The following is a 24,225-nucleotide window of genomic DNA, read 5'->3' on the forward strand; positions in this document are numbered from 1 at the left end:
AAAGAGTATAATAATATTTGTAAAAAATTACCAAAAAAGGTTCCGTTTTGGCTTGTTTATATATATAATATATATAGTCCGTTCTGGCTTTGAGCAATTATTTTCAAATTTAATTTATAATATTTGACTGGCCATTTTTAACTGCTAGCTGTCTATCTAATTGATTATGTTATTTTATAATATAACAAAAAAATCAGTTCTCATAATTATTAATATTACAAAAAAATTACCTTTAGATTTTTTTTTTTCGTCTAATAGATAACGTGAATTAATAAAGGAAGCAAATACGAATCCGAATCTTTGGAATTTAGCAATATCATTAAAATTTTCAGTAGAACACAATTTTTGCAATATTTACGTACGTGCGTATATTATAAGAATATTGGAAAGAAAGAAAGAACCCTAATTTAAATTTAGGAATTTCTTTTTAAAAAAAAAATTAAATTAAAGCAGTGAATGTCCGAAATCATTACATCCATTGGAACCTCTTCTCTCCTCTGCTTTGTTCTTCTTCTTCTTCGTTTGATCTGTAAGCGCATTTTTCCTCCTTCGCCCCATACCTCAAGTTTCCATCTCTCATTGGATCCACTCTAACTCCTCCCTTGTCTTCTTAAATTTGGGTTTTTTTTTTTTTTTTGGTTCTCCAGCTGTATTGAAGACTCTTCGATTGAAGCATGATTTCTAAGGAGGTTTTTTTAGGGGTTTATTGAAGTTCGCATCTTGACCGTATGAGCAAACGTGAGTCTTTGTTTCCCGTAAAATTCTTCTCTTGGCTTGTTTCTGGAATGTGATTGTAATATTGGTTTTTGGGAGAAAGATTTGCGTATCTGAAAAGTTTTAATCTTTTTCTATTGGTTACAGGATAGGTTGGAATTTTTCTTCTCAGTGCTCTTCTCCTATGACGGACCAAGGCTCTGTTGATGAGATTTTAGAGTTTCTTAGGCAGAATCGTTTCTCTAAGGCAGAGGAAGCTTTGCGTAATGAGCTCAATAACCGCTCTGACATTAATGGGTTTCTTCTGAAACTTAAGCTTGAGGAGAAAGATTCTAATGAAAAGGCTTCTGGGGGTAGTGAACTACTTCGGAGGTCAGGTTCTCGTGATAGTGAAGTCTCCAAGGAGCTGATTGTGAAAGAGGTAGACTGTGGGACTAGCACCAATGGTTCTGTAATCAAGTGGGAAAATGGTGCTGCTGCTGAGAAACCTAGCAAGAAGGAGACGGCTGTGTCCAGTGAGATGAGCTTTACATTCTCCGGTGATGCTGCTGCTCCTGATGCGCATTCCTATAAATTTAATTCAGGAGGAAATGGTACCTCGGAGCCTTATCGAAACATTGATGATAATAGTAGTAGCAGCTTGGTCGATTCATATGCGTTCGAACAATTTAGGCATGGGCGTTTGGCTGATATCGATAAGAAGATAGTGGAAACTGGTGAAGATATTGTCTTCTTTGGCAATAAGAGTACTAGTCAAGCGAACTCCGGGTCCAATATAAAGGAAACAAATGAGATTGATCGGCTAGTTAAGAATTTTGGAAAGCATGACGGTTATAAGGGAAGCATTCTTTTAAGAACTGAAGATATTGTAGATACCTCAGGGAACTGGAAAGAGTGTTCTGATAATAATCTTTTTCAATCTTCGAGAGGGGGTGCGTCAACCAGTTACAATCTGGTAAGCAGCTCGGACAAAAGAGAAGGAAAGAAAAAGACAGACATTAGTGATGTGAGGGAGGCAATCAAGGAGCAAGAGAGCGAAGTGGCAAGAGCTTTATTCTTTGGTAAATCTCAATCTACTTTTGATGACAAAAACATCAGTAGCTTAGGTTTTCCACTTGTCTATGATAACCGCAAGGAAGAGTATCCTAGGCTGCCTCCTGTCAAGCTCAAGTCTGAAGACAATCCTCTGAGTCTTTACTGTGAAGAAAAGTTTGAACGTAATGGTTCAGGTCTAAGGCTAATCAATGATGAGGAGGCCCTTCTCATAGGCTCATACCTTGATGTTCCCATTGGGCAAGAAATTAGCTCATCAGGTTAGATTGCATGACAATGTAGCCTTACATCTGCAAAGTTTCCATTCTGACTACTAAATGATGATTGTTTTCAATGATAGTGCATGTGGTATCTGATTAATGATTTTGAACTTCCAGATAAACTTCTAAAGACATTCATATTTCTTATATCCTTCATTCCTATAGGAACTTCTGTGGTTTTCACATTGCCACTAGCTACATTTTTCTCGTGTGAATCTGCAGAAGTAACGTGTTTTGTTTTTGATGAACTCATGCATGAAAATAATGCATTGACAAGTTTCTGGCACTAGGTCCCAAGAAAGCAAGTAGTGATTTGGGTTTTTCATGCTACAGAATCTGAAAATTCTTTGCTTTCACTGCTTCCTTTCCTACTCTGCTCTTTGTTTTGAGTTCTATAAGAACTATGTCTTCACTTTCTACTTTTTGGGTAACCTTAACTTTATCAATTTTACTTGAGGTGTCAAAGTAACTTTTAATCTATTGATCTATTGTAGGTGGGAAAAAATCTGCTGGGGGAAACTGGCTTTCAGTAAGTCAGGGAATAGCAGAGGACGCATCAGATCTTGTTTCTGGTTTTGCTACTATTGGTGATGGTTTAAGTGAATCTGTTGACTATCATAATGAATACTGGGATTCTGACGAGTATGAGGATGATGACGACATTGGTTATGTCAGGCAACCTATTGATGATGAAACATGGTTTCTTGCCCATGAAATTGATTATCCAAGTGATCATGAGAAAGGAACGACCCGCGAAAGTCCTGATCACCATGGAAGAGATGGAAACAAAGACGACGATGATCAGTCTTATGCAGAGGAGGCTTCTTATTTATCTGGTGAACAGTATCTCCAAGCAAAAGATGATGAACCTATTTCTTCAGAAAATGACCGAAGGCTTACGGTCTCAGAAATTTATCCACCTAGCAAGAAAAATGATTTGATAGCCCAATATGATGGGCAATTAATGGATGAGAAGTTGCTCAATTCGATGCGTGAGGAGCCTGTTTGGCAGGGGTTTGTTGCTCAGTCAAATGAACTTGTCATGTTAGGTGATAAGAAAGGCATAAATGTCCATCGAAAATCTCATCTCGATGATGTTTGCTTCGAAGATGATCAGCATGATTCAGTCAGGTCAATTGGTGTGGGAATTTATAGTGATGCAGCTGATTTTGGAAGTGAAGTACGTGAAAGTTTGGCTGGAGGTAGCAGTGAAGGAGATTTTGAGTATCCCCGTGATCATGATGCTGTAGCATCGAGGTTTAAACAGCTTTACTCTGAGTCAGATAAGAAACATATTGATGGACCAACCATGAATAAACAGAAAGCAAGTAAAAATGATGGTCCAGGTTACAATGTTGATCATGATCTAGGCGCAAGTTTTGACGTGAAAATTCAAACTGATGGAGGTTTTTCGTTTGGCTCGTCACAGAAAGATGGGCAGTTAATGCATGCAGAATCTAGTAAATCATTATGGTCAGGCAATCGCGAAACGGTAACCAGAGATAGGAAGGCCGAAAGTTTGAATGCTTCAACAGCTACAGATGATATGGTTGGAACTTGGAGAAGGAAAAGTAGTGATTCATCAAGTTCTCGAAGTTCGGTGAAAGAAAATAATGCAACGTCCATAAAATCTGTAAATTCATCTCCTTCTTCTCTGTCTAATTATGCTTGCGAAGAAAGAAAGCATGCTGATAAAGAAGATGAGAGAAATGATAGCAGTGAAAGAGAGGATGACCATGCGACAGCACTTGATGATGAAGAGGCAGTGGCTGTTCAAGAGCAAGTCAGACAAATTAAGGCCCAAGAGGAAGAGTTTGAAACCTTTGACCTCAAAATTGTGCACAGAAAAAACAAGTAAGATATCTACCCAACTTTTATGGTTACGTTTTTCGCTTTATTTCTGTTAAGGAGAGCATGTGTTTCTGAGTCTCTGGTTGTTGCGTTCTACCCAGAAACATCATGCTAAGTAAAGCTGTCAATAGCATTTTTTGATTGAACTACTTTCATTGCTTCTGTTTTGTATTGGTGAGGGAGTACTGGGTCCAATGTTGAAAATATACTTGAAGTTGATATGTGTCACTGTAATGTCCTTGGATATCTATTTTCTTTTGAAAAGCTACAACCAAGATTGAACTAGTCAAAATTTTTTGACATCGTCATAGTTTAATATATAGCTGACTGCTGCTTTCTTATTACTTGTTTGATATTTATCAGAACTGGTTTCGAAGAGGAAAAGAACTTTCACGTGGTTTTAAATTCGGTCATTGCTGGGCGTTACCATGTCACCGAGTACCTTGGATCAGCAGCCTTCAGTAAAGCCATACAAGCGCATGATTTGCAGACAGGAATGGACGTCTGTATAAAGATTATAAAGAACAACAAAGACTTCTTTGACCAGAGTCTTGACGAGATAAAACTTTTGAAGTATGTCAACAAGCATGATCCTGCTGACAAATACCATCTTCTACGGTTGTATGATTATTTTTACTACCGGGTAAGTGATCACATCCCTTTTGCAAAATTTATTCTGCTATAGTATATCAAAAGGGACCAATTGTGTAACCTTAGGGGAGGTCGAAACCAGTTGTGCTAAGAAGCTGTGGCATTACTTCTAGAAGTTTTCACATATGCCAATTTTACCGAAATATAAATGGGATTATGGAATACCAAGTAGGTTTGTTGAAAGGAGAAAGTGGTCGTTTCCTATAAACAAAAGTAGTGTACCAAAGTTAGTATATGAAATGTACTAGGTTCTGGAGAAAGCGGTTAAAATCCTGGTTGACACTTTCCATCTATATTATACTTGGGAATTTTATGCTAGCAATGGTTAAACTTTTACCGAATGAATAACTTACATATCGAATTCATGTTCATGATTCATTTAAAGGAGTCGTTGGAGCTTATCTTAGATTTGTTCAGCATGACCTTTATACATTATGCATATAGTTCATATGATTCATTTTTAAATCTAGTTTTTTTTCCGTTGATGCTTCGAGCTCTGCAAGTTGTACATTCATCTCTGGATTAGTGTCTTTCCCTATTTTAGCACATGTTTGAACCATATGCCCGTGGTACCCTAGATTTAATACCGTGCTATATTTCTCTTGGTATGTTGTTTGGAATAATGGATTGCCTGACTGTTTTTCGCAGGAGCATTTGCTAATTGTATGCGAACTTCTTAAGGCCAATCTTTACGAATTCCACAAATTTAACAGAGAATCAGGTGGTGAAGTTTACTTCACAATGCCAAGATTGCAGGTTTGTCCGCTTCATCATTACCATTCATCATAGATACATATATATCCGATTCCTAATCTCATTTGGACCCTTTTCTTACAGTCAATAACTATCCAGTGTCTCGAATCACTTCAGTTTTTACATGGCCTTGGACTTATACACTGTGATTTGAAGCCTGAGAACATATTGGTGAAAAGCTATAGCAGATGTGAAATAAAAGTCATTGACCTTGGAAGTAGCTGTTTCGAGACAGATCACCTATGCTCCTATGTCCAGTCAAGGTCATATCGAGCACCAGAGGTCATTTTGGGACTTCCTTACGATAAAAAGATAGATGTATGGTCTCTTGGGTGCATTTTGGCTGAACTATGTACAGGCAACGTAAGTTCTTCATTTCCATTGATTCGGTCCATGTCATTGCGATCTCATATCATTTTTTTCCTCATGCAAAAAAACATATGAAAGAAATGCCACAATCTATAGTTCGGATAGTAGTAGTGCTTATGCGTCAAGTGTGTTTACAGAGGAACTTGATTCTCAGGTGATATGTCATGGTTAGGTAGATTAGAGTATGGTTAGGACTTAGGACCTTTTAATTAATTAGTTTTGGTGGTTTAGTTTATGCATTTGGTTTTCATAATTTCCATTCTACGTTAAAGTATTTACTATATTTTACTGGGGTTTTGATTAAGTTGTATCAAGGCCTATATAATGGTCTTTATTGATGAATGAGAAACCAAGCCCCAAGAATTAACCTTAATCTCTAAGAGAGAATTAGGGTTAGGAGGGAGCTAAGCTTTCATATCTTTTCTTAGATTTCAAGCAAATAGTTGGTTCATAACATCAGGCTATACAACAAAACCCATTAATTTGTCAGGAACTTGTGTAAAATTGCTGAACTTGTACTGTAGATGCATCATCGATCTCTCAGAAGTTTAAGATAGTTATATTGTCTGGGTTGGTTGTTGATTTTTGAGAACAAGAAAGTGAATTCGTGTTTACTGTTGAGTTACTTTTGCAGGTTCTTTTTCAGAATGATTCTCCGGCCAGTTTGCTTGCAAGGGTAATGGGAATCGTAGGATCTTTCGATAATGAAATGCTTACAAAGGGACGTGATTCCCACAAATACTTCACAAAAAACCGAATGCTCTACGAGCGGAATCAGGTTAGTTTTTTTCATGAGACCTTAAAAAGAACATTCCCCTGAATCCCAAAAGCTCTGCATAATAAAGAGCATTCTCTCTCAACAAATTAAAATTTGATTTCAGGAAAGCAACAGATTAGAGTACCTGATACCGAAAAGAACATCGTTGAGACATAGGCTTCCAATGGGAGACCAAGGATTCACAGACTTTGTGGCTCATCTTCTTGAGATAAACCCAAAGAAGCGTCCTTCCGCAGCAGAGGCTCTGAAGCACCCTTGGCTTTCATACCCATACGAGCCAATCTCTGCTTAAACAATTGTTGTCTTACTAAAAAGGGATGCAAGGCAGATTAGTGGAAAACCTTATCTGTGACAAGGGTTCAACCAAACCCATTTGGTGGGTGACAGTCACCTAAATACAACAAATTTGTGGCTGTCTTGTTCAGTCAAAATGTGAGATGAAAAGAAGGAAAACTTTTGTGATATTTTTGGATTAGAATTGTAACAGTTGTGTTGTCATAGTTGTGATTATTATCATTCCTCTTAGAACAGATTAGTAGTAAAAAAAACTTTGTTTGTATCATCTGCTGATCCATAGTCATTTGATTCTGATTTATAAATGTTATTTTCTATTGTTACAAACTATTCAAGATTAATTTGCAATGTAAATGTCATCAAACTGAGTTTTTTTTTACCTAAACTTCTTTAAAAAAAAGGAAGATAATTCTAGGAATGACCAATCTCGTAGCTCAGTGTTTGATTCAGATGGCCACTGTTGCTGCCTAGTCGTAGCTCCTCCGTGTCATTGCCCATTCTTTAGGCATCTGAGTGTGAACAAGCTCTCTCTTTTAGCACTCTATTTCTCTTTTATCAATCTCACTCTGTTTCATCTTTCAAACCTTTCCTTTCATCTCTTCGGTTGTGTAAAATACACACAAACGAAAACATGTACTACTAAACATATAATATGGTTACAGGGAGATTCGTCAAGGGTTTCGCGAATCTCCTATTGAAAGTATGCAATAGTCAACGACCATCTTTGACCTATCAACAATATTCAGAGATGAAAGTTAAAGATTGGTGGTTTTTGACATTCGAGATCTAATAGATGAGCTTCTCTCATAGTCATAGGTCAAAGTGCTTCTCAAGGGATTCATTGCCTCGTTATTATGTTGTTGTGAGCCACCCTTGTTGGTTGCAAGAGTTAATATTTGACTCTGAGAAAGACAGTTGTATCCTCTTTTTGCTTGTATCCATAGTGTACAATGTAAAAGATCAAGTGTTTTGAGAAGACAGGGTACTGATCATATCAGGTGCCATATGATATAAGATGGAAGTGAATTTCAAAAAAATTGAAAACCAAAGTATAAGCAGCGCACTCATTGTACTTCCATGAATAGTGTAAGTCCACACTCCAAAACATGACTAAAGAGATGCGGACCCCGACTTTAGGAGACCACTTTTCAAAAGATCCAAAAATATTTAAATTAAATCTCTTCAAATGTAAATCAGTTTTGAAGCAATTTGAATCACTTAAACTGCTTTTCATGATCAGTTTATCCGGTAAAAATTGGTTCTAATCGGTTTTAATGAGTAAAACTATATTTTTCTTTTTTTCACTAAAGTTTGGATTTTATATATATTCAAATTTCAAACTATATAGTGGCATACTGGCATACATATATTTTAAACAAGAAAATTAATCAGAAATAAAAGAAAAAAATAAAACATTGTTCCTTTTGGCTTTATAGTGCTGCTGTTATTTTCAAATTTTAATATGTTTTTTAATTTGTATTGAACTGTTCAGAGTAGTCTTTAGCAATGTTCAAGAAAGCGCTAGGCGGTAATTGGGCGGTGACCCAACGCCTAGCGCCTAGAACGCTTAATCGGAGAGTAGGCAATTTTAGGCGGTTTAGGCGTTTTCAACGTAGAACATTATATATGTAATATTGTAGACAAAAATATATATTAGATAAATAAAAGTAATAAACCATAAACAAAACTTAAGAAAAAATGTAGTTTTAATTTGATATCAACAACATATAAAGATTTGTAATTATGTATACGAATGTAAAACTTTAAATTTTAATTATATATAATTAAAAATTAGATAAATATATTAAATCGAAATATATGTGATTTTAGGCGGTTTAGGCGGTCGTCTAGGCGTCGGTTAAGCGCCTAGCGCCTAGACGGCACCTAGGCGACCGCCTATACCGCTTTTTCGAACACTGGTCTTTAGTTATATTAAAAGACAATCTTTTTTTTTTTTACAATCTTTTTTTTTTTTTTTTTTTTGACAATCGACAATCTTTTTTTGATTGGAAACATTATTTCGTCTAATTAATAACGTAAACATATTAAAGGAAGCAATTGGAATCTTTGGATTTTAGAAATCTCGTTAAAAATAAATTAAAGTTCAGTAGAACACAATTTTGCTCGAAAGAAAGAACCCTAATTTAAATTTAGGAGTTTTTTTTTTAATAATTTTAAAACAATAATTTAAAGCAGTGAATGTCCGAAATCATTACATTACATCCATTGAAACCTCTCAACCGTGTCCCTTCTCCTTTGCTTCCTTCCTTCTTCGTTTTGATCGATCTGTAAGCCCATTCCATTATTCTCCTTCTCCCCCCACATACCTCAAGTTTCGTCTCCTTGGATCCACTTCCCCTCTTACACGTCTTTTTTTAATTTTTTTTGGTTATCCGGATCTTCTTCAGCTAGACTCTGATTTGGGCGTTTGGAGCATGATTTCTGAGGATTTTTAGGGTTTCTTTACCCGCTTATTGAAGTTTGCATCTCCCCGTATGAGCAAGCGTGAGTCTTTGTTTCCCGTAATTAAAAAAATCTTCTCTTGGCTTGTTTTCTTAAATGTGACTGATTTTTTTTTTTTTGTTTTTTTTTTGGCAAATTTTGATTCTCCTTTATCTTATTTTCCGTAGAGGGCATTGCTTCTTCTGTGACCTGTGTTCAAAGTTGTAATCTTTTCTGTTGGTTACTTACAGGATTGGTGGAGTTTTCTCGCCACTGCTTCTTCTCCTGTATATTATTGGTAAAAGGTCAATAAAATGACTGAACAAGGCTCTGTTGATGGGATTTTAGAGTTTCTTAGGCAGAATCGTTTCTCCAAGGCTGAGAAAGCTTTGCGTAATGAGCTGAATAACCGCTCTGACATTAATGGGTTCCTTCAGAGACTTAAGCTTGAGGATAAAGATTCTAATGAAAAGGCTGCTGGTGGTAATGAACTACTTAGGAGGTCAGGTTCTCGTGATAGTGAAGAAGTTTCCAAGGAGCTGATTGTGAAAGAGGTTGACTGTGGGACTAGCACCAATGGTTCTGTTATCAAGTGGGAAAATGGTGCCGTTGCTGAGAAACCGAGCAAGAAGGAGACGGCTGTATCTAGTGAGATGAGCTTTACATTCTCCGGTGATGCTGCTGCTCCTGATGCGCATTCCTATAAATTTACTTCCGGAAATGGTACTTTGGAGCCTTATCGAAACATTGCTGCTAATAGTAGTAGTAGCAGTTTGGTGGATTCATATGCAATCGAACCGTCCAGGCATGGGAATTTGGCTGATATCGATAAGAAGATAGTGGAAACTGGTGAAGATATCGTTTTCTTCGGCAATAAGAGTACTTCGTTGTCGGGAAATAGTAGTAAAGGGAACTCCGGGTCCAAAGTAAAGGAAACAGATGAGTTTGATCGGCTAGTTGAAAATTTTGGAAAGCATGACAGTTATAAGGGAAGCATTCTTTTAAGAACTGAAGACATTGTGGATACCTCAAATAACTGGAAAGATTGTTCTGTTAATACTCTTTTTCAGTCTTCGAGAGGGGATGCGTCAACCAGTTACAATCTGGTTAGCAGCTCGGACAAAAGAGAGGGAAAGAAAAAGGCAGACATTACTGATGTGAGGGAGGCAATCAAGGAGCAGGAGAGCGAGGTGGCAAGAGCTTTATTCTTTGGTAAATCTCAGTCCACTTTTGATGACAAAAACATCAGCAGCTTAGGTTTTCCACTTGTCTATGATAACCGCAAGGAAGAGTATCCTAGGCTGCCTCCTGTCAAGCTCAAGTCTGAAGACAATCCTCTAAGTCTTTACTGTGAAGAAAAATTTGAACGTAATGGTTCAGGTCTAAGGCTTATCAATGATGAGGAGGCCCTTCTCATAGGCTCATACCTTGATGTTCCCATTGGACAAGAAATTAGCTCATCAGGTTAGTTTGCATGACAATGTAGCCTTACAACTGCAAAGTTTCCATTCTGACTGCATGTGGTATCTTATTAATGATTTTGAACTTCCAGATAGACTTTTAAAGACATGCATTTTTCTCATATTGTTCATTGTTATAGGAACTACTGTCGTTATCACATTTCTACTAGTGACATTTTTCTCTGTTATGTTTTTTTTATTTAAAAAAATTATAACAATGCATTGACAAATTACTGGCATCAGTTTTTAGAACAATGCATTGACAAATTACTGGCATCAATTCCAAAGAAAGCAAGTAATGATTTGGCTTTTTCATGCTAGAGTATCTGAAATTGTTTGCTCTCACTGTCTTCCTTTCCTGCTCTGCACTTTGCTTTGAATTCTATAAGGACCATGTCGCTTCACTTTCTACGTTTTGGGGTTTAACCTCAACTTTATCAATCTCACTGGAGGCGTAAAAGTAAGTTTTAATTTCCTAATGATTGCATTTAGGTGGAAAAAAATCTGCTGGGGGAAACTGGCTTTCAGTGAGTCAGGGAATAGCAGTGGACGCATCAGATCTTGTTTCTGGTTTTGCTACTATTGGTGATGGTTTAAGTGAATCTGTTGACTACCGTAATGAATACTGGGATTCTGACGAGTATGAGGATGATGACGACATTGGTTATGTCAGGCAACCTATTGAAGATGAAGCATGGTTTCTTGCCCATGAAATTGATTATCCAAGTGATCATGAGAAAGGAACGACCCGCGAAAGTCCTGATCACCATGGAAACAAAGACGACGATGATCAGTCTTATGCAGAGGAGGCTTCTTATTTATCCGGTGAGCAGTATGTCCAAGCAAAAGATGATGAACCTATATCTTCAGAAAATGACCGAAGGCTTACGGTCTCAGAAATTTATCCACCTAGTAAGAAAAATGATTTAATAGCCCAATATGATGGGCAATTGATGGATGAAAAGTTGCTCAATTCGATGTGTGATGAGCCTGTTTGGCAGGGGTTTGTTGCTCAGTCAAATGAACTTGTCATGTTAGGTGATAAGAAAGGTATAAATATGCATCGAAAATCTCATCTCGATGATGTTTGCCTCGAAGATGATCAGCATGATTCAGTCAGGTCAATTGGTGTGGGTATTTATAGTGATGCAGCTGATTTTGGAAGTGAAGTACGTGAAAGTTTGGCTGGAGGTAGCAGTGAGGGAGATTTTGAGTACCCCCGTGATCATGATGCTGTAGCATCGAGGTTTAAACAGCTTTACTCTGACTCAGATAAGAAACATATTGATGGACCAACCATGAATAAACAGAAAGCGAGTAAAAATGATTGTCCAGGTTACAATGTTGATCATGATCCAGGCGCAAGTTTTGACGTGAAGATTCAAACTGATGGAGGTTTTTCGTTTGGTTCTTCACAGAAAGATGGGCAGTTAATGCATGCAGAATCTAGTAAATCATTATGGTCAGGCAATCGCGAAACGGTAACCGGAGATAGGAAGGCCGAACGTTTGAATGCTTCAACAGCTACAGATGATATGGTTGGAACTTGGAGAAGGAAAAGTAGTGATTCATCAAGTTCTCGAAGTTCGGTGAAAGAAAATAATGCAACGTCCATAAAATCTGTAAACTCATCTCCTTCTTCTCTGTCTAATTATGCTTTCGAAGAAAGAAAGCATGCTGATAAAGAAGATGAGAGAAATGATAGCAGTGAAAGAGAGGATGACCATGCGACAGCACTTGATGATGAAGAGGCAGTGGCTGTCCAAGAGCAAGTCAGACAAATTAAGGCTCAAGAGGAGGAGTTTGAGACCTTTGACCTCAAAATTGTGCATAGAAAAAACAGGTAAGATATCTCCCCAACTTTTATGGTTTGAAGTTGATGTCTCACCGTAATTACCTAGGATAACTGTTTTCTTTTGGAAAGTTACACCCAAGATTGAACATTTTCATAGTTTCATATGTGTTGCTGAGTTCTGCTCCCTTATAACTTGTTTTGTATTTATCAGAACTGGTTTCGAAGAGGAAAAGAACTTTCACGTGGTTTTAAATTCTGTCATTGCTGGGCGTTACCATGTCACCGAGTACCTTGGATCTGCAGCCTTCAGTAAAGCCATACAAGCGCATGATTTGCAGACAGGAATGGATGTCTGTATAAAGATTATAAAGAACAACAAAGACTTCTTTGACCAGAGTCTTGATGAGATAAAACTTTTGAAGTATGTCAACAAGCATGATCCTGCTGACAAATACCATCTTCTACGGTTGTATGATTACTTTTACTTCCGGGTAAGTCATCACACCCCCTTTGCAAAATTTTAGGGGAGGTTTAAACTAATTAATTAGGTAATAAGTGCTAAGAAGCTGTGGCATTACTTCTAATAAATATCACATATGTTAATTTATAAATATAAATGGGATCTTGGAATACCAAGTGTACCGAAAGTCTTATTTGAAATGTACAAATGGGTTCTGGAGAAAGCAGTTACTGGTCCACACTGTCCATCTTCATACAATTTTACATTTATTTGGTATTTTTATGCTAGCAAATAGCAATGACCAATTTTCCCACTGATTGAATTACCTACGCATCTAATTCATGGTCATGGTTAATTTCTCATGGAGTCAACAGCATGGCCTTAATAAAGTTATGCGTATAGTTTATGTAATTCGTTTTAAAGTTTAGTTTTTTTTGTTGATACTATGAGCTCTTCAAGTTGTGCGTTCATCTCTAGATTAGTGTCTTTCTCTTCAACAATTTTAGCACAAGTTTGAACCATAGTACCTTTTATTTGATACCGTGCATTCCCTGACTGTTCTTTGCAGGAGCATTTGCTAATTGTATGTGAACTTCTCAAGGCCAATCTATACGAATTCCACAAATTTAACAGAGAATCAGGTGGTGAAGTTTACTTCACAATGCCAAGATTGCAGGTTTGTCCGCTTCATCATTACCATTCAGCACATATATATATATATATATATATTCGGTTCCTAATCTCATTTTGACCATTTTGTACAGTCAATCACTATCCAGTGTCTCGAATCACTTCAGTTTTTACATGGCCTTGGACTTATACACTGTGATTTGAAGCCTGAGAACATATTGGTGAAAAGCTATAGCAGATGTGAAATAAAAGTCATTGACCTTGGAAGTAGCTGTTTCGAGACAGATCACCTATGCTCATATGTCCAGTCAAGGTCATATCGAGCACCAGAGGTCATTTTGGGACTTCCTTACGATAAAAAGATAGATGTATGGTCTCTTGGGTGCATTTTGGCTGAACTATGTACAGGCAACGTAAGTTCTTCATTTCCATTGATTCGGTCCATGTCTTTGCGATCTCATATCATTTTTTTCCTCATGCAAAAAAACATATGAAAGAAATGCCACAATCTATAGTTCGCATAGTAGTAGTGGTTATGCGTCAAGTGTGATATTTACAGAGGAACTTGATTCTCAGGCTATAAAACAAGCCCATTAATTTGTCAGGAACTTGTGTAAAATTACTGAACTTTGAATGCATCATCGATCTCTCTGGAGTTTGAAATAGTAATATTGTCTGAGTTGGTTGTTGATTTTTGTGAACAAGAAAGTGAATTCGTGTTTACTGTTGAGTTACGTTTGCAGGTTCTTTTCCAGAATGATTCTCCAGCCAGTTTGCTTGCAAGGGTAATGGGAATAGTAGGATCTTTCGATAGTGAAATGCTTACCAAGGGACGTGATTCCCACAAATACTTCACAAAAAACCGAATGCTCTACGAGCGGAATCAGGTTAGTGTTTTCCAGAGACCTTAAAAAGAAAATTCCCCTGAATCCCAAATGCTCTACAAAATGAAATAAGTATAATAAAGGGCATTCTCTCTAAACAAAATGATTTGATTTCAGGAAAGCAACAGACTGGAGTATCTAATACCGAAAAGAACATCGTTGAGACATAGGCTTCCAATGGGAGACCAAGGATTCACAGACTTTGTGGCTCATCTTCTTGAGATAAACCCAAAGAAGCGTCCTTCTGCAGCTGAGGCTCTGAAGCACCCTTGGCTTTCATACCCATACGAGCCAATCTCTGCTTAAACAATTGGTCTCTTACTTCCAAAAAAAGTAGCTGCAAAAACCGCAGGCAGATTAGTGGAAAACCTTATCTGTGGCAAGGGTGTAAACAAACCCCTTTTGGTGGGTGACAGTCACCTTAATACAACAAGTTTGTGGCTGTCTTGTTCAGTCAAAATGTGAGATGTAACACTTTTGTGATATTTTTTTGGATTAGAATTGTAACACTTGTGTTGTCATAGTTGTGATTATTATCATTCTCTTAGAACAGATTAGTAAAAAAAACCTTTGTTTTGTATCATCTGCTGATCCTTAATCCTTTGATTCTGATTGATAAATGTTATTTTTTTATTGTTATTGTACCATTCAAAATTTAATAATTTTGCAATCAAATTTTTTTTAAAAAAAAAAAAAAAAAAAAAAAAAAAAAAAAAAAAAACTTTAAAGGATTTAGAGTAAAAAGGAAATTTTAATTAGAAAAAAAGGAAGTTGTGAATAATCATCTCTCTCTCGTACAGAGCTCAGTGACTGATTCAGATGACCACTGTCTCCGTCGCCGTCGTAGCTCCTCCGCTTCATTCCCCATTCTCTCGTCATCTGAGTCTGACTAAGTTCTCTTTTCAAGTAAGTCTCTTTTTTTACCTCTCTCTTTTAGTGGCTGTTCTGTTTAGGTTTCTTCATCTTCCGACTTATCCTTTTTGTCTCTTTAATTGTGATTTGTGAAGATTCCAAGAACCGGCTTGCGGAGGAAACAGCTAAGATTTGCTTTAGCTTCTGCTGCGGTTTCAGAATCGCCATCGGAAGGTGGAAAGAGAAAGCTCTCTGTGTTTCACTCTCTACATTGGGCACTTACCGTTTTTGTTAAACCCTTCTTAATATTTGTGAATTGTTGGGATTTTTTTGCAGCCACTTATGATCCAGAGCTCCGTTTAGTTTTCGAGCTCGCCACCGATTCTGAATTGTATGAGCTTGAGAAAATCTTGTTTGGTCCCAGGTGAAATTTTCCCAAAGCAAATTAGTGTTCTTAGTGATTTTGGATGATGTTTAGTAAATTAATGGATTGGGATGATTACTTTTGTTTGGTGATGATCACAGCTACTTCAGCCCTCTTCTGAAATCAATCCCAAACAAAGGAGGTGGTGACAGGCTAATGATAGGTCAAGACATTGAGGTGCGAGATGGTTTTATCGAAGCTCTTGAATCGAGATTCTTGTTTCTCGCTGCTGATGCTCGCTCAACACTCAGGTAGCCTTGCTTGTACTCTCTCCTTGGAATTAAAACTTAGCTTCTTTCTTTTGGGCTTTACTAGGATGCTAGCTAGCTATCAACCTTGATTTCTTTGGAGTAACAAGTTCCATTGACTCTGTTGCAACTTCAGTATACAAATCTAGGAGATAAAAGTGATCCGTTATCTCTTATTGTATGTGTTCATAGAGAGTCCGAACTGATTGTTTCATTGTATAGGGGTTGGAGGCCTTCGTACAGAAACGTTTTACTTGCGGTGAGAAATAATTTGAATATTCCCTGCTCCAACCAATTGCCAACCGAAGACCTAGAAGCAGAGATTTTTCTTTATCTTGTTGACAATTACTCAAGGTATTTGGGCTGACTCCTTAGTTTCGCCGCAGGCTTTTTTCAATTGAGTGACTTCTTTGAACTTTATTTTTCGATGCAACCTCTAACTTATCCATGTAGTGAAGCATCAGGGGTATTTCCAGGCTTATGGGAAAATTCTGAAGTATCAGAGGCAAAGGGAAGCTTAGAACTCGGGCTCAGTAAATGGAAAGTTGAACTACTTGCTGCATTACAAGTGGGTGCTACAGAGGTTCAGTCTATGATTCTGAAGGTAGTCTTGTTTTAAGGTGTTTTTACCTTAAGAATGCCATGTTAGTTCTCAGGCTTACATGTATTTTTCTTCTAGGGTGGTGGCATGATCACATTTGCCAAAGTTTATCAGTTGGTATGAAATCGATATCAGTTTGTGTGTTTAAACCTTCTTCTTCTTCCCTAAGGCGATACAAATAACTGGTGTATTCTGGCCCTATATAGTTGGCTAAGAAACTATCGGGAAAAGTCTTCACTGAGGCTGCCAACTACCAGATAAGGAAAGAGATGCTAAAAAAGGTTCGCATTTGTATTCATTTCATCACACTGCATTAGTATTTTTATATCAATGATTTGACGGTATGTCGATACATCAACCTGTTTCTACAGGGTGGACAATTAGCCGCTGTTAACTTGGAATCTCGAGCAGCTCTGCTTGCAGCAAAACATGTAACTATTCTTGTGTTTCTTTATTCTCTTCCTATTTATCGACTGTGACCTATCTTTATTACATAAACTACGTTGCCATACAGTGTGAATACGTGTACCTTTAATTGTTCACAGGGCTTTGCAGGAGCTGCATCAAGATACATTGGCTTAAGAACAGCGATGCAGTTACTCGGTCCCATGTAACATACACTTCCCTAATCCTAAATAACATAGCATTTTACATTACATATGCACATGGACTCTGCTTCTTATTATTCTTAGGTTGGTTTATATTTATTCGGACAATAATTGTGGAATCTGCAGGATGTGGGGGACATTACTGGCTGACTTGGTTATTCAGATGCTCGAGACTGACTACGCAAGAATCATACGAGCAATTTACGCGTTTGCACAGGTACTTTCTCTTTCCACCAAATTCGGCATTTAACTTGGTTCTTCAAGTGTCAAAGGTCTTTGCTCAGAGAGTTTAAAAAAATGATTGTTAATTTGTTTGCCAGATTCGGATCACCAGGACATACAGGCTACCTTGTAAATGAAGTAACAGTTATTTTTTTTTGTTTTAAATCAAGATTTCTCAATCTCAGTGTCCCCTACGAATTATGTCGGTAAACAATGCTTATCACAACTCTGTATTTGGTCGCTTGTGGTTGAAATGAGAGTATTAGTCTAGTAGACACTTTTACTGGGATAGAAGAAAGAGAGTGTGGTCCAAAAAGTGGGCGTTTGCAAAACGCTGTTTTGAAACATGTTTTTAACCGATTTAAAAAAATCGGATTCCTTTAGTGGTAAAGAGTGGATAAGCGACGTAAGGGGTTCTTTGTGACACATGTCTGGTCATGAAACAAGGAAAAGATATAATCCTCTGAATGCTAAACACGTGTCCGGTCTTTCTAACCCCTCGAAAGCAACGGTTCTTGTTTTTTTCACGACGATGACCCGCCGCGTTCATCCACGTGGCTTTTGTCATAATTTCAGACTATTCCATTATCTGTTTGCCTAGGGAGTATTAGTTTTATGCAAACAAAAGCAATATTAGTAATATTGTTATATGCTAGTTGCGACAATAATGCGTTACTTTGTTATACTAGGTGAATTATTTACTTTTTTATATAGAGTTTTTAAATTATGAAGGTTTGTTTATTGAGTTCTCCTTTGCAGCCGACTTGATGCAATGCAATTATGCAAACATAGTTAAGTGCTACTTAAATATGTGTCTTAAAATATGTCTGTTAGTGAACATGCGTGGTATCAGTATTTGGGGTAACCAAAATCCAGTTTGATTAAGACTTTTTTGTAGTATTGCGTTTCTTATTTTGAAACATGTGGTTAATTCATTCATTCGTGGCCGTCATTGAACAAGACTTGTTTCTTTCTTTTCAGAAAAAATGAAGAAAAAATCAAATTGAAATTTGATATCACGAAGCCTACCTCTATTATTACTATTTACTACAATCGTCCAAATCAGTGACGTGACGTACGAGGGAATGGTTAAAGAAAAAGGCTATAAATAAACATAGTTGGATCATATCCAATACTCTTTTTCCATAAAATATTATCCAAGACTTGTGGCGTTTGCTTATTTTTTTTTCAAAATTAACTAAAATTCTGTACCACTCATAAAAAAAAAACTAAGTAGACTTTTTTACACATGTGATGTTTTAAATTACGTGTTTTAATTAGAATTATTGTTGTAACTTTGTTTTTGGTAATGATATATCTTCAATACAATTTTTATTTTATATTTTATATGTAACATTTTTTTAAAAAAATAGATAGAAAGGCATGGTGTGTAGAAAATTCACAATTGTTTGGAAATTAGTTTCTTTTTTTTTCATAGATAGGACGATCTTTTAGGGTGAGAAATATAAAAAAAAAAATGATATATGTAAAAATTAATAAATTGTAAAATAATTAATGACCGTACACGTGTAAAGTCTGGAAGAATCTACTCGGCTTCTCTCGTCCCGAAGCTACGAAGACATTCAGACAACTCTTGCAAGTCCCCAAAAACAAAATATCACAAAATAAAATATTTTGGTTCATTTCCTTTAAAAAGATAAATTATTCTCTCGAATCATTTCCTTTTTACTTTTCATCTCTTCTTCTTCTTCCCTCTTCAATCTTCATCAGGCATCAGGCTATATTATAAAGCTCTGTTTTTTTTTATATAATAAACAGAGGAACCCCCCCCCCCCCCCCTAAATTTGGATTCTCCCATTCAAAGCTTTCTCTCATTTCACTAATTTTGGAGAGAACAACCAAAAAAAAAAAACGATTTTTTTTTGTCTTGTCTTTGTCTTTTCATTTTTCCTTTTGATCCATTTCCATATTACCCCTACGATCATCTTCATCGTCGTTACCGTCATCAATGGCGGTGGAAACAATGTCGATGGGATCATCATCATCAACTTTGATTCTAACATCAGGAGCAAGCGGTCGCGTTAGGGTACTCTTCTCCATGCGTGAGCTCAAGCGTCTCTTCACCTTCATCCAATCTCTTATCCTCTTCCTTCTCCTTCCTTTTCGCGTCGTCGTTTGGCGGCGGGTGGTCATCAGAGACGATAAGCAGCAGGAGAGGAAAGTCTGGTCTCCTCCTCAGATCGTCGTCAGGAAGAGAAACATCATCGGTGGCGAATCCGGTGGTGCGAGCGTCTCCGTGTCGCCTCCTTCGGTCCCTGCGGCTGTTGTCGATGAGGAGGTTGCGGTTAGACGAGAGCTCGCGATTAGACGAGTTTTGGAAGATGAAGGCGGCGATGGAAGCAGAGATTTCTCGCTCTTCACGACGAAGAGAGGTGATACGTTGTTTACTCAGTCTTGGTCACCTCTTTCCCCTAATCACAGGTCATCCTCGTTTACACTCTTTAATATTATTCATATCATTTTACGAAATGTTCTTCATTTTGTTTAGTTGCTAACCTTAATGTTTTATCAATTAGTAGTAGTAATTAGTGTTTGTTATGTTAGAAAACATTTGTTTTGGAGTCGTCTCTGCTCAGTGGTGCTAAAAGAAGATATTTGTTGTGTTTTACATTTCATTGTATACGTTTCTTTTTTGGCATGTGGTCCTATTTTGATGATATCTTTTTGGCTTTCAACTTGAGTTTGTTTAATATTGAAGTGGTGGATGTGGATCCCCATCTATAGATATTATATATTCCTTGCACTTATTATATTCGATTACTTTGCTTAACCAGATTGTCATCATATATTTTTGTTGAGCTAATTTAACCATTAATACTGCGATGGTAATCTATCAAGTATTAAGAAATAGATTTAGTTGGTAAGCACTTAATGAAAGAGAAGATGAATCAGATTTAGTTGGGAAAATGAAGTTTTTTTGCTTGTCAAAGTGGTTTTGAAGGATCAAAGTATTATTATATACTAGATATAAAGAGAAGAGGACTTTGTCAATAGAGGCAATGTGGTCTAATGTTTCTTGCACACTATCACTTTCCTTTTCTTTTTATATGATTTTCATACTTCTGAGTTTAATTTAACTACCTTCAATCATTTTCTTGCACACTATCACTTTCTTATTTTCTTATATGGTTTGAAATTCGTTTATCTCTCTGAGTTACTAAGCTAATCTGTGTTTTATTCTAAATACCTTCAGATCTTTTTTTTTTTGTCTGGTTTTTCTCATCTTTCTATATGTTCTTGCAGGGGACTTGTTGTTCTGCTACATGGACTGAACGAGCATAGGTTTGAACCTATTTCTCTAGTTATGCACCATTTCCTTTGATTATACTTTTCTTGGCACTAGGAAGCTTGACATTATTAGTTTATTTTCAAAATTTTGACAGTGGCCGGTATAGTGATTTTGCAAAGCAGCTAAATGCTAATGGGTTCAAGGTCTATGGAATTGACTGGATCGGTAAGCCAACTTCTCTTTCACCTTTTGTTACCGTTTTGATGTTCATCTTAGCTTAAGGAGCTTTGGTAGACTGTTAGCATTTACGTTTTTTCATTGTCTCTCATTTGTCAGCTAGAAACTCTTTTCCTCGCATGGATAACAAAGTACGTTGATGATATCTTAGGTTGTCTTGTTAAGGTTTTTGACATAGTAAGTAGTCTTGGTCTTGAACATTGGTGAGATAGTTGAAAACACAGACGTGGACCTTGGTACCTTAATAAATGCAAAAACATGAGTGTGTGTTTATGATGCAGCTGTTTCATACTTTCATAGGCTAGATACAAAACTCTTCAACCATACCTCTCTGTGTTTGGATGTCGCAGGGAATATTGTGATTTTTGTTGGGGTGGTGCCTAATTCGTGTGGAAAGGTGACACATGAATCCATCTTTAGCTTTATACTTGTGACAACTTAGGAACTGTGAACATCCCTGAGATCTTCCTATATAAACCCTTTTCTGACATCTCCCTGAATGATAAACATCCAAATTTCTAAACTTGACCGTGAGGATCCGTTTTTTCTTTTGGTTTCAATTGAACAGGTCATGGTGGAAGTGATGGACTTCATGCTTACGTTCCTTCCCTTGATTACGCTGTTGCAGATTTGGTATTAGCTCTTTCTCTCTCTCTTTATATGTATATCTTCCGTATCGGTTTTCTTGTTGCTGAATATACTCCCTCCCACCATCACCTATTCAGAAATCATATCTGGAAAAGGTATTTACAGAGAATCCAGGGCTCCCCTGTTTCTGCTTTGGACATTCAACAGGAGGAGCAATCATCCTCAAGGTAACTAACTAACATCTTTATAATCAAAATAAAATTGTATCAATCATCCGAAACTACAAGATTCTAAACAACTTTGTAAGTGCAGGCTATGATGGATCCAAAGATTGAATCTCGAGTTTCAGGCATTGTCTTGACTTCACCAGCTGTTGGAGTCCAACCATCCCATCCAATCTTCACAGTAAGTTAATCCGAAAAGTCAATAGTCATAATTTACGCCTTTTCAGACAATTCTTAACAATCTGATCAGTTCTCTGTTTTTCAACAGGTTCTTGCTCCAATCATGGCGTTCCTCCTTCCCCGGTACCAAATAAGTGCAGCTAACAAGAAAGGAATGCCAGTTTCTCGTGACCCCGCAGCTCTCGTTGCCAAATATTCTGACCCGTTAGTCTTCACCGGATCCATCAGGGTTAAAACCGGGTACGAGATCCTTAGAATCACTGCTCACTTGCAACAGAACCTGAACAAAGTGAAAGTTCCTTTTCTTGTGATGCACGGAACAGACGATACAGTGACTGATCCCAAAGCCTCAAAGAAGCTCTACGAGGAAGCTTCCTCGTCAGACAAATCAATCAAGCTCTACGATGGTTTGTTGCATGATCTTCTCTTTGAACCTGAGCGAGATATCATCGCTGGAGCAATTTTAGATTGGCTGAACCAGCGGGTTTAGCTCATTCAAACCAACAATTACTATCTGAACGTCGAATCAAGAAATTAAAAGATTGTGCAGCATTTCTTGATTCAGACAAGAATAATCTTATTTCTCTGCATTCTCTGAGTTACTTATTAACTGAGAGAAACGTTAGAGAGAAAGAAAGAAAAAAAGTAGTTCTTGGTTGATTTTTCTTAACCCAGAGGTAAGAAAGAAGAAAGAGAAAAAAGAGAGTCCAAATCTGGACTCTCTTGCTATGCTTCTTGTCGTCGGTAATGTATTGTCATAAATCAATAATTTTGTAACCTCGGATTTTATAATACATATCTTATATCCACATTTTGTACCTGTATTACCGATTATTATCTATATGAAATCTTCAAGTAATTCTTTTGGCTATTTCGATACTTTCATTTTCCCGCTTGTAAATATTATTCTTACGCACTCTCTAGTCAACGGATATATCAATGTTATCTGAAACTAAGTGAAAATTTATCAAAATGATCTTACATGGACCTCTCATAACCAAAAGACTTAGTTTAACTTGGCCAAAATTTGCATATATTGTTGGGCATCCTAAAACTTGAGCAACTGTTTTAAAATGCTTTTTTTGGGTTGCCGTTTGAGATTGAGCAGCAGAAATCATAGTTGACGAAGTATTAAACCAAAGATCTCTCTGATTTTTTTTTTTCACAAATAAAATATGCTACATTTGTCTCACGATTGACTATTATATTACTTTTTTGGTTTAAAAGAGATTATATTTCTGCCACGTTTGAATCTTCTGATATTTTTTTAATTCAATATATTCTAATTGCATCGAAAATATTGTATGAAATCACAAGAATCAGATTTTGAAGGTCTCTTAAACCAAAAACATGTGTCTTTTGCTCCCATAAACAAACAAAAAGTATATGATGAATAAGTAATATTTTTATAGTGATAAGTAAACATATGGTGAGAAATTTGATTGTTTAACATTATGTGTGATTTGTCTTCGTCCATGTATGTAGGAGAATGTAAGATATGCCCATTTTTCTCAAAGATAATGATTTCAAGAGAATTTTTGAACGAATCTTTGAATGTGTGAAAGTTTTATTTATCTCATTACAATCATAAATATATAAAATAAATTATACTATTGTCTATCTTACAGATATCAAAGTAATTACGATGATTCGTTATATGTATGTTTATCGATGACAAATATGAAAACGGACAGATTTGTTTTTTTCTTGGAGCACAAAATAACATATGATCATCTCCCAACTTACATATTATATGTTTGTATGAATAAGTGTTTTTAGTTAATAGTATTTGTTGGATATGGGCTACGCTCAATATGCCACTCGGCCCAACAAGACAAGCTAATTAAGATTTCGGCCCGACGAAATTTGATGCAAGTCGTTAATAATTCGTAAAGGGGCACTCTCAGGAATTCACGATGGAAACCTTAGAAAACCCTCGGTCAACAGTCGCCTATAAAAGGAAACATCACTTATTAGGATCACCATCCTCACCCCCGGACAAGAGACAGAGAGCAATACTTTGCGTGAAAACCGTTATTGTCTTCTGTATAATTCCTTCTAGCTTCTGAGCTCGTCATTATTGGCTTGTTAGTTCTCCTGTGAACTGACGAGCTCAATCTTGATTCTTGTTAGTGATGACCTCACGATTTTATCGTTAATAAAAGAACCAGCTTCACTCTTTCCCCAAAAATTTTTATTTACTTAGTGTTGTGCAATCCCCGGTACAAACAGTATTAAAAGAAATTTTAATCATTTTCGAAGAATATACATTCTGGGAGGGACAGTATGTCAAGCCAGGGTTATGAGAAGTTTTCGAAGTATTCTAGCATGGTCACTCGCTGCCGTAAACATGATAGAATTTTGAGAATATCGTTTTTTGTACAAATAATTAAAATC

At 36.7% G+C, this 24,225-nt stretch overlaps 4 protein-coding genes across 10 annotated transcripts; all 4 read left to right on the forward strand.

The window, feature by feature from the left end:
- The first annotated feature begins 302 nt into the window (after window positions 1-302).
- On the forward strand, window positions 303-7,050 carry LOC104712959 (uncharacterized). Of its 2 annotated transcripts, XM_010429972.3 has the most exons (9): window positions 303-529; window positions 648-738; window positions 862-2,027; window positions 2,522-3,881; window positions 4,242-4,521; window positions 5,178-5,285; window positions 5,367-5,645; window positions 6,286-6,429; window positions 6,533-7,050. In XM_010429972.3, exons 3-9 carry the CDS (start codon window positions 899-901, stop codon window positions 6,719-6,721), a joined length of 3,489 nt encoding a protein of 1,162 aa, XP_010428274.1. In that variant the 5' UTR covers window positions 303-529; window positions 648-738; window positions 862-898; the 3' UTR covers window positions 6,722-7,050. The 2 variants fall into 2 exon arrangements, with proteins under 2 accessions (XP_010428274.1, XP_019084991.1); XM_019229446.2 differs by lacking the exon at window positions 303-529 and having other exon boundaries at window positions 622-738.
- Window positions 7,051-8,783: 1,733 nt separating this feature from the next.
- LOC104712958 (uncharacterized) lies at window positions 8,784-14,977 on the forward strand. 4 transcript variants are annotated; one of them, XM_087467049.1, is made up of 9 exons: window positions 8,800-9,011; window positions 9,132-9,228; window positions 9,354-10,629; window positions 11,118-12,468; window positions 12,632-12,911; window positions 13,449-13,556; window positions 13,645-13,923; window positions 14,254-14,397; window positions 14,512-14,977. In XM_087467049.1, the coding sequence occupies exons 3-9, from the start codon at window positions 9,480-9,482 to the stop codon at window positions 14,698-14,700; spliced, it is 3,501 nt and encodes a 1,166-aa protein (XP_087323175.1). In that variant the 5' UTR covers window positions 8,800-9,011; window positions 9,132-9,228; window positions 9,354-9,479; the 3' UTR covers window positions 14,701-14,977. The 4 variants fall into 4 exon arrangements, with proteins under 4 accessions (XP_087323173.1, XP_087323175.1, XP_010428273.2 ...); XM_010429971.3 differs by having other exon boundaries at window positions 9,417-10,629; XM_087467047.1 differs by having other exon boundaries at window positions 8,784-9,228; window positions 9,417-10,629.
- Window positions 14,978-15,007: 30 nt separating this feature from the next.
- Window positions 15,008-17,626, forward strand: LOC104712960 (uncharacterized). 2 transcript variants are annotated; one of them, XR_015566840.1, is made up of 12 exons: window positions 15,008-15,300; window positions 15,402-15,480; window positions 15,583-15,670; window positions 15,772-15,921; window positions 16,141-16,272; window positions 16,383-16,522; window positions 16,598-16,636; window positions 16,726-16,800; window positions 16,891-16,950; window positions 17,065-17,129; window positions 17,254-17,344; window positions 17,448-17,626. XR_015566840.1 is itself a non-coding variant. In XM_010429973.2 (12 exons), exons 1-12 carry the CDS (start codon window positions 15,214-15,216, stop codon window positions 17,484-17,486), a joined length of 1,056 nt encoding a protein of 351 aa, XP_010428275.1. In that variant the 5' UTR covers window positions 15,008-15,213; the 3' UTR covers window positions 17,487-17,626. The 2 variants fall into 2 exon arrangements, 1 of the variants encoding a protein (XP_010428275.1); XM_010429973.2 differs by having other exon boundaries at window positions 16,372-16,522.
- Window positions 17,627-18,497: 871 nt separating this feature from the next.
- On the forward strand, window positions 18,498-22,687 carry LOC104712961 (uncharacterized). Of its 2 annotated transcripts, XR_015566839.1 has the most exons (8): window positions 18,931-19,791; window positions 20,614-20,652; window positions 20,754-20,824; window positions 21,187-21,233; window positions 21,405-21,469; window positions 21,562-21,651; window positions 21,737-21,829; window positions 21,917-22,687. XR_015566839.1 is itself a non-coding variant. In XM_010429974.3 (7 exons), the coding sequence occupies exons 1-7, from the start codon at window positions 19,319-19,321 to the stop codon at window positions 22,316-22,318; spliced, it is 1,233 nt and encodes a 410-aa protein (XP_010428276.1). In that variant the 5' UTR covers window positions 18,498-19,318; the 3' UTR covers window positions 22,319-22,687. The 2 variants fall into 2 exon arrangements, 1 of the variants encoding a protein (XP_010428276.1); XM_010429974.3 differs by lacking the exon at window positions 21,187-21,233 and having other exon boundaries at window positions 18,498-19,791.
- Window positions 22,688-24,225: the final 1,538 nt, after the last annotated feature.

Source organism: Camelina sativa, chromosome 9, assembly GCF_030686135.1.
Source record: "Camelina sativa cultivar CO46 ecotype springtype chromosome 9, ASM3068613v1".
Classification (NCBI taxonomy): domain Eukaryota; kingdom Viridiplantae; phylum Streptophyta; class Magnoliopsida; order Brassicales; family Brassicaceae; genus Camelina; species Camelina sativa.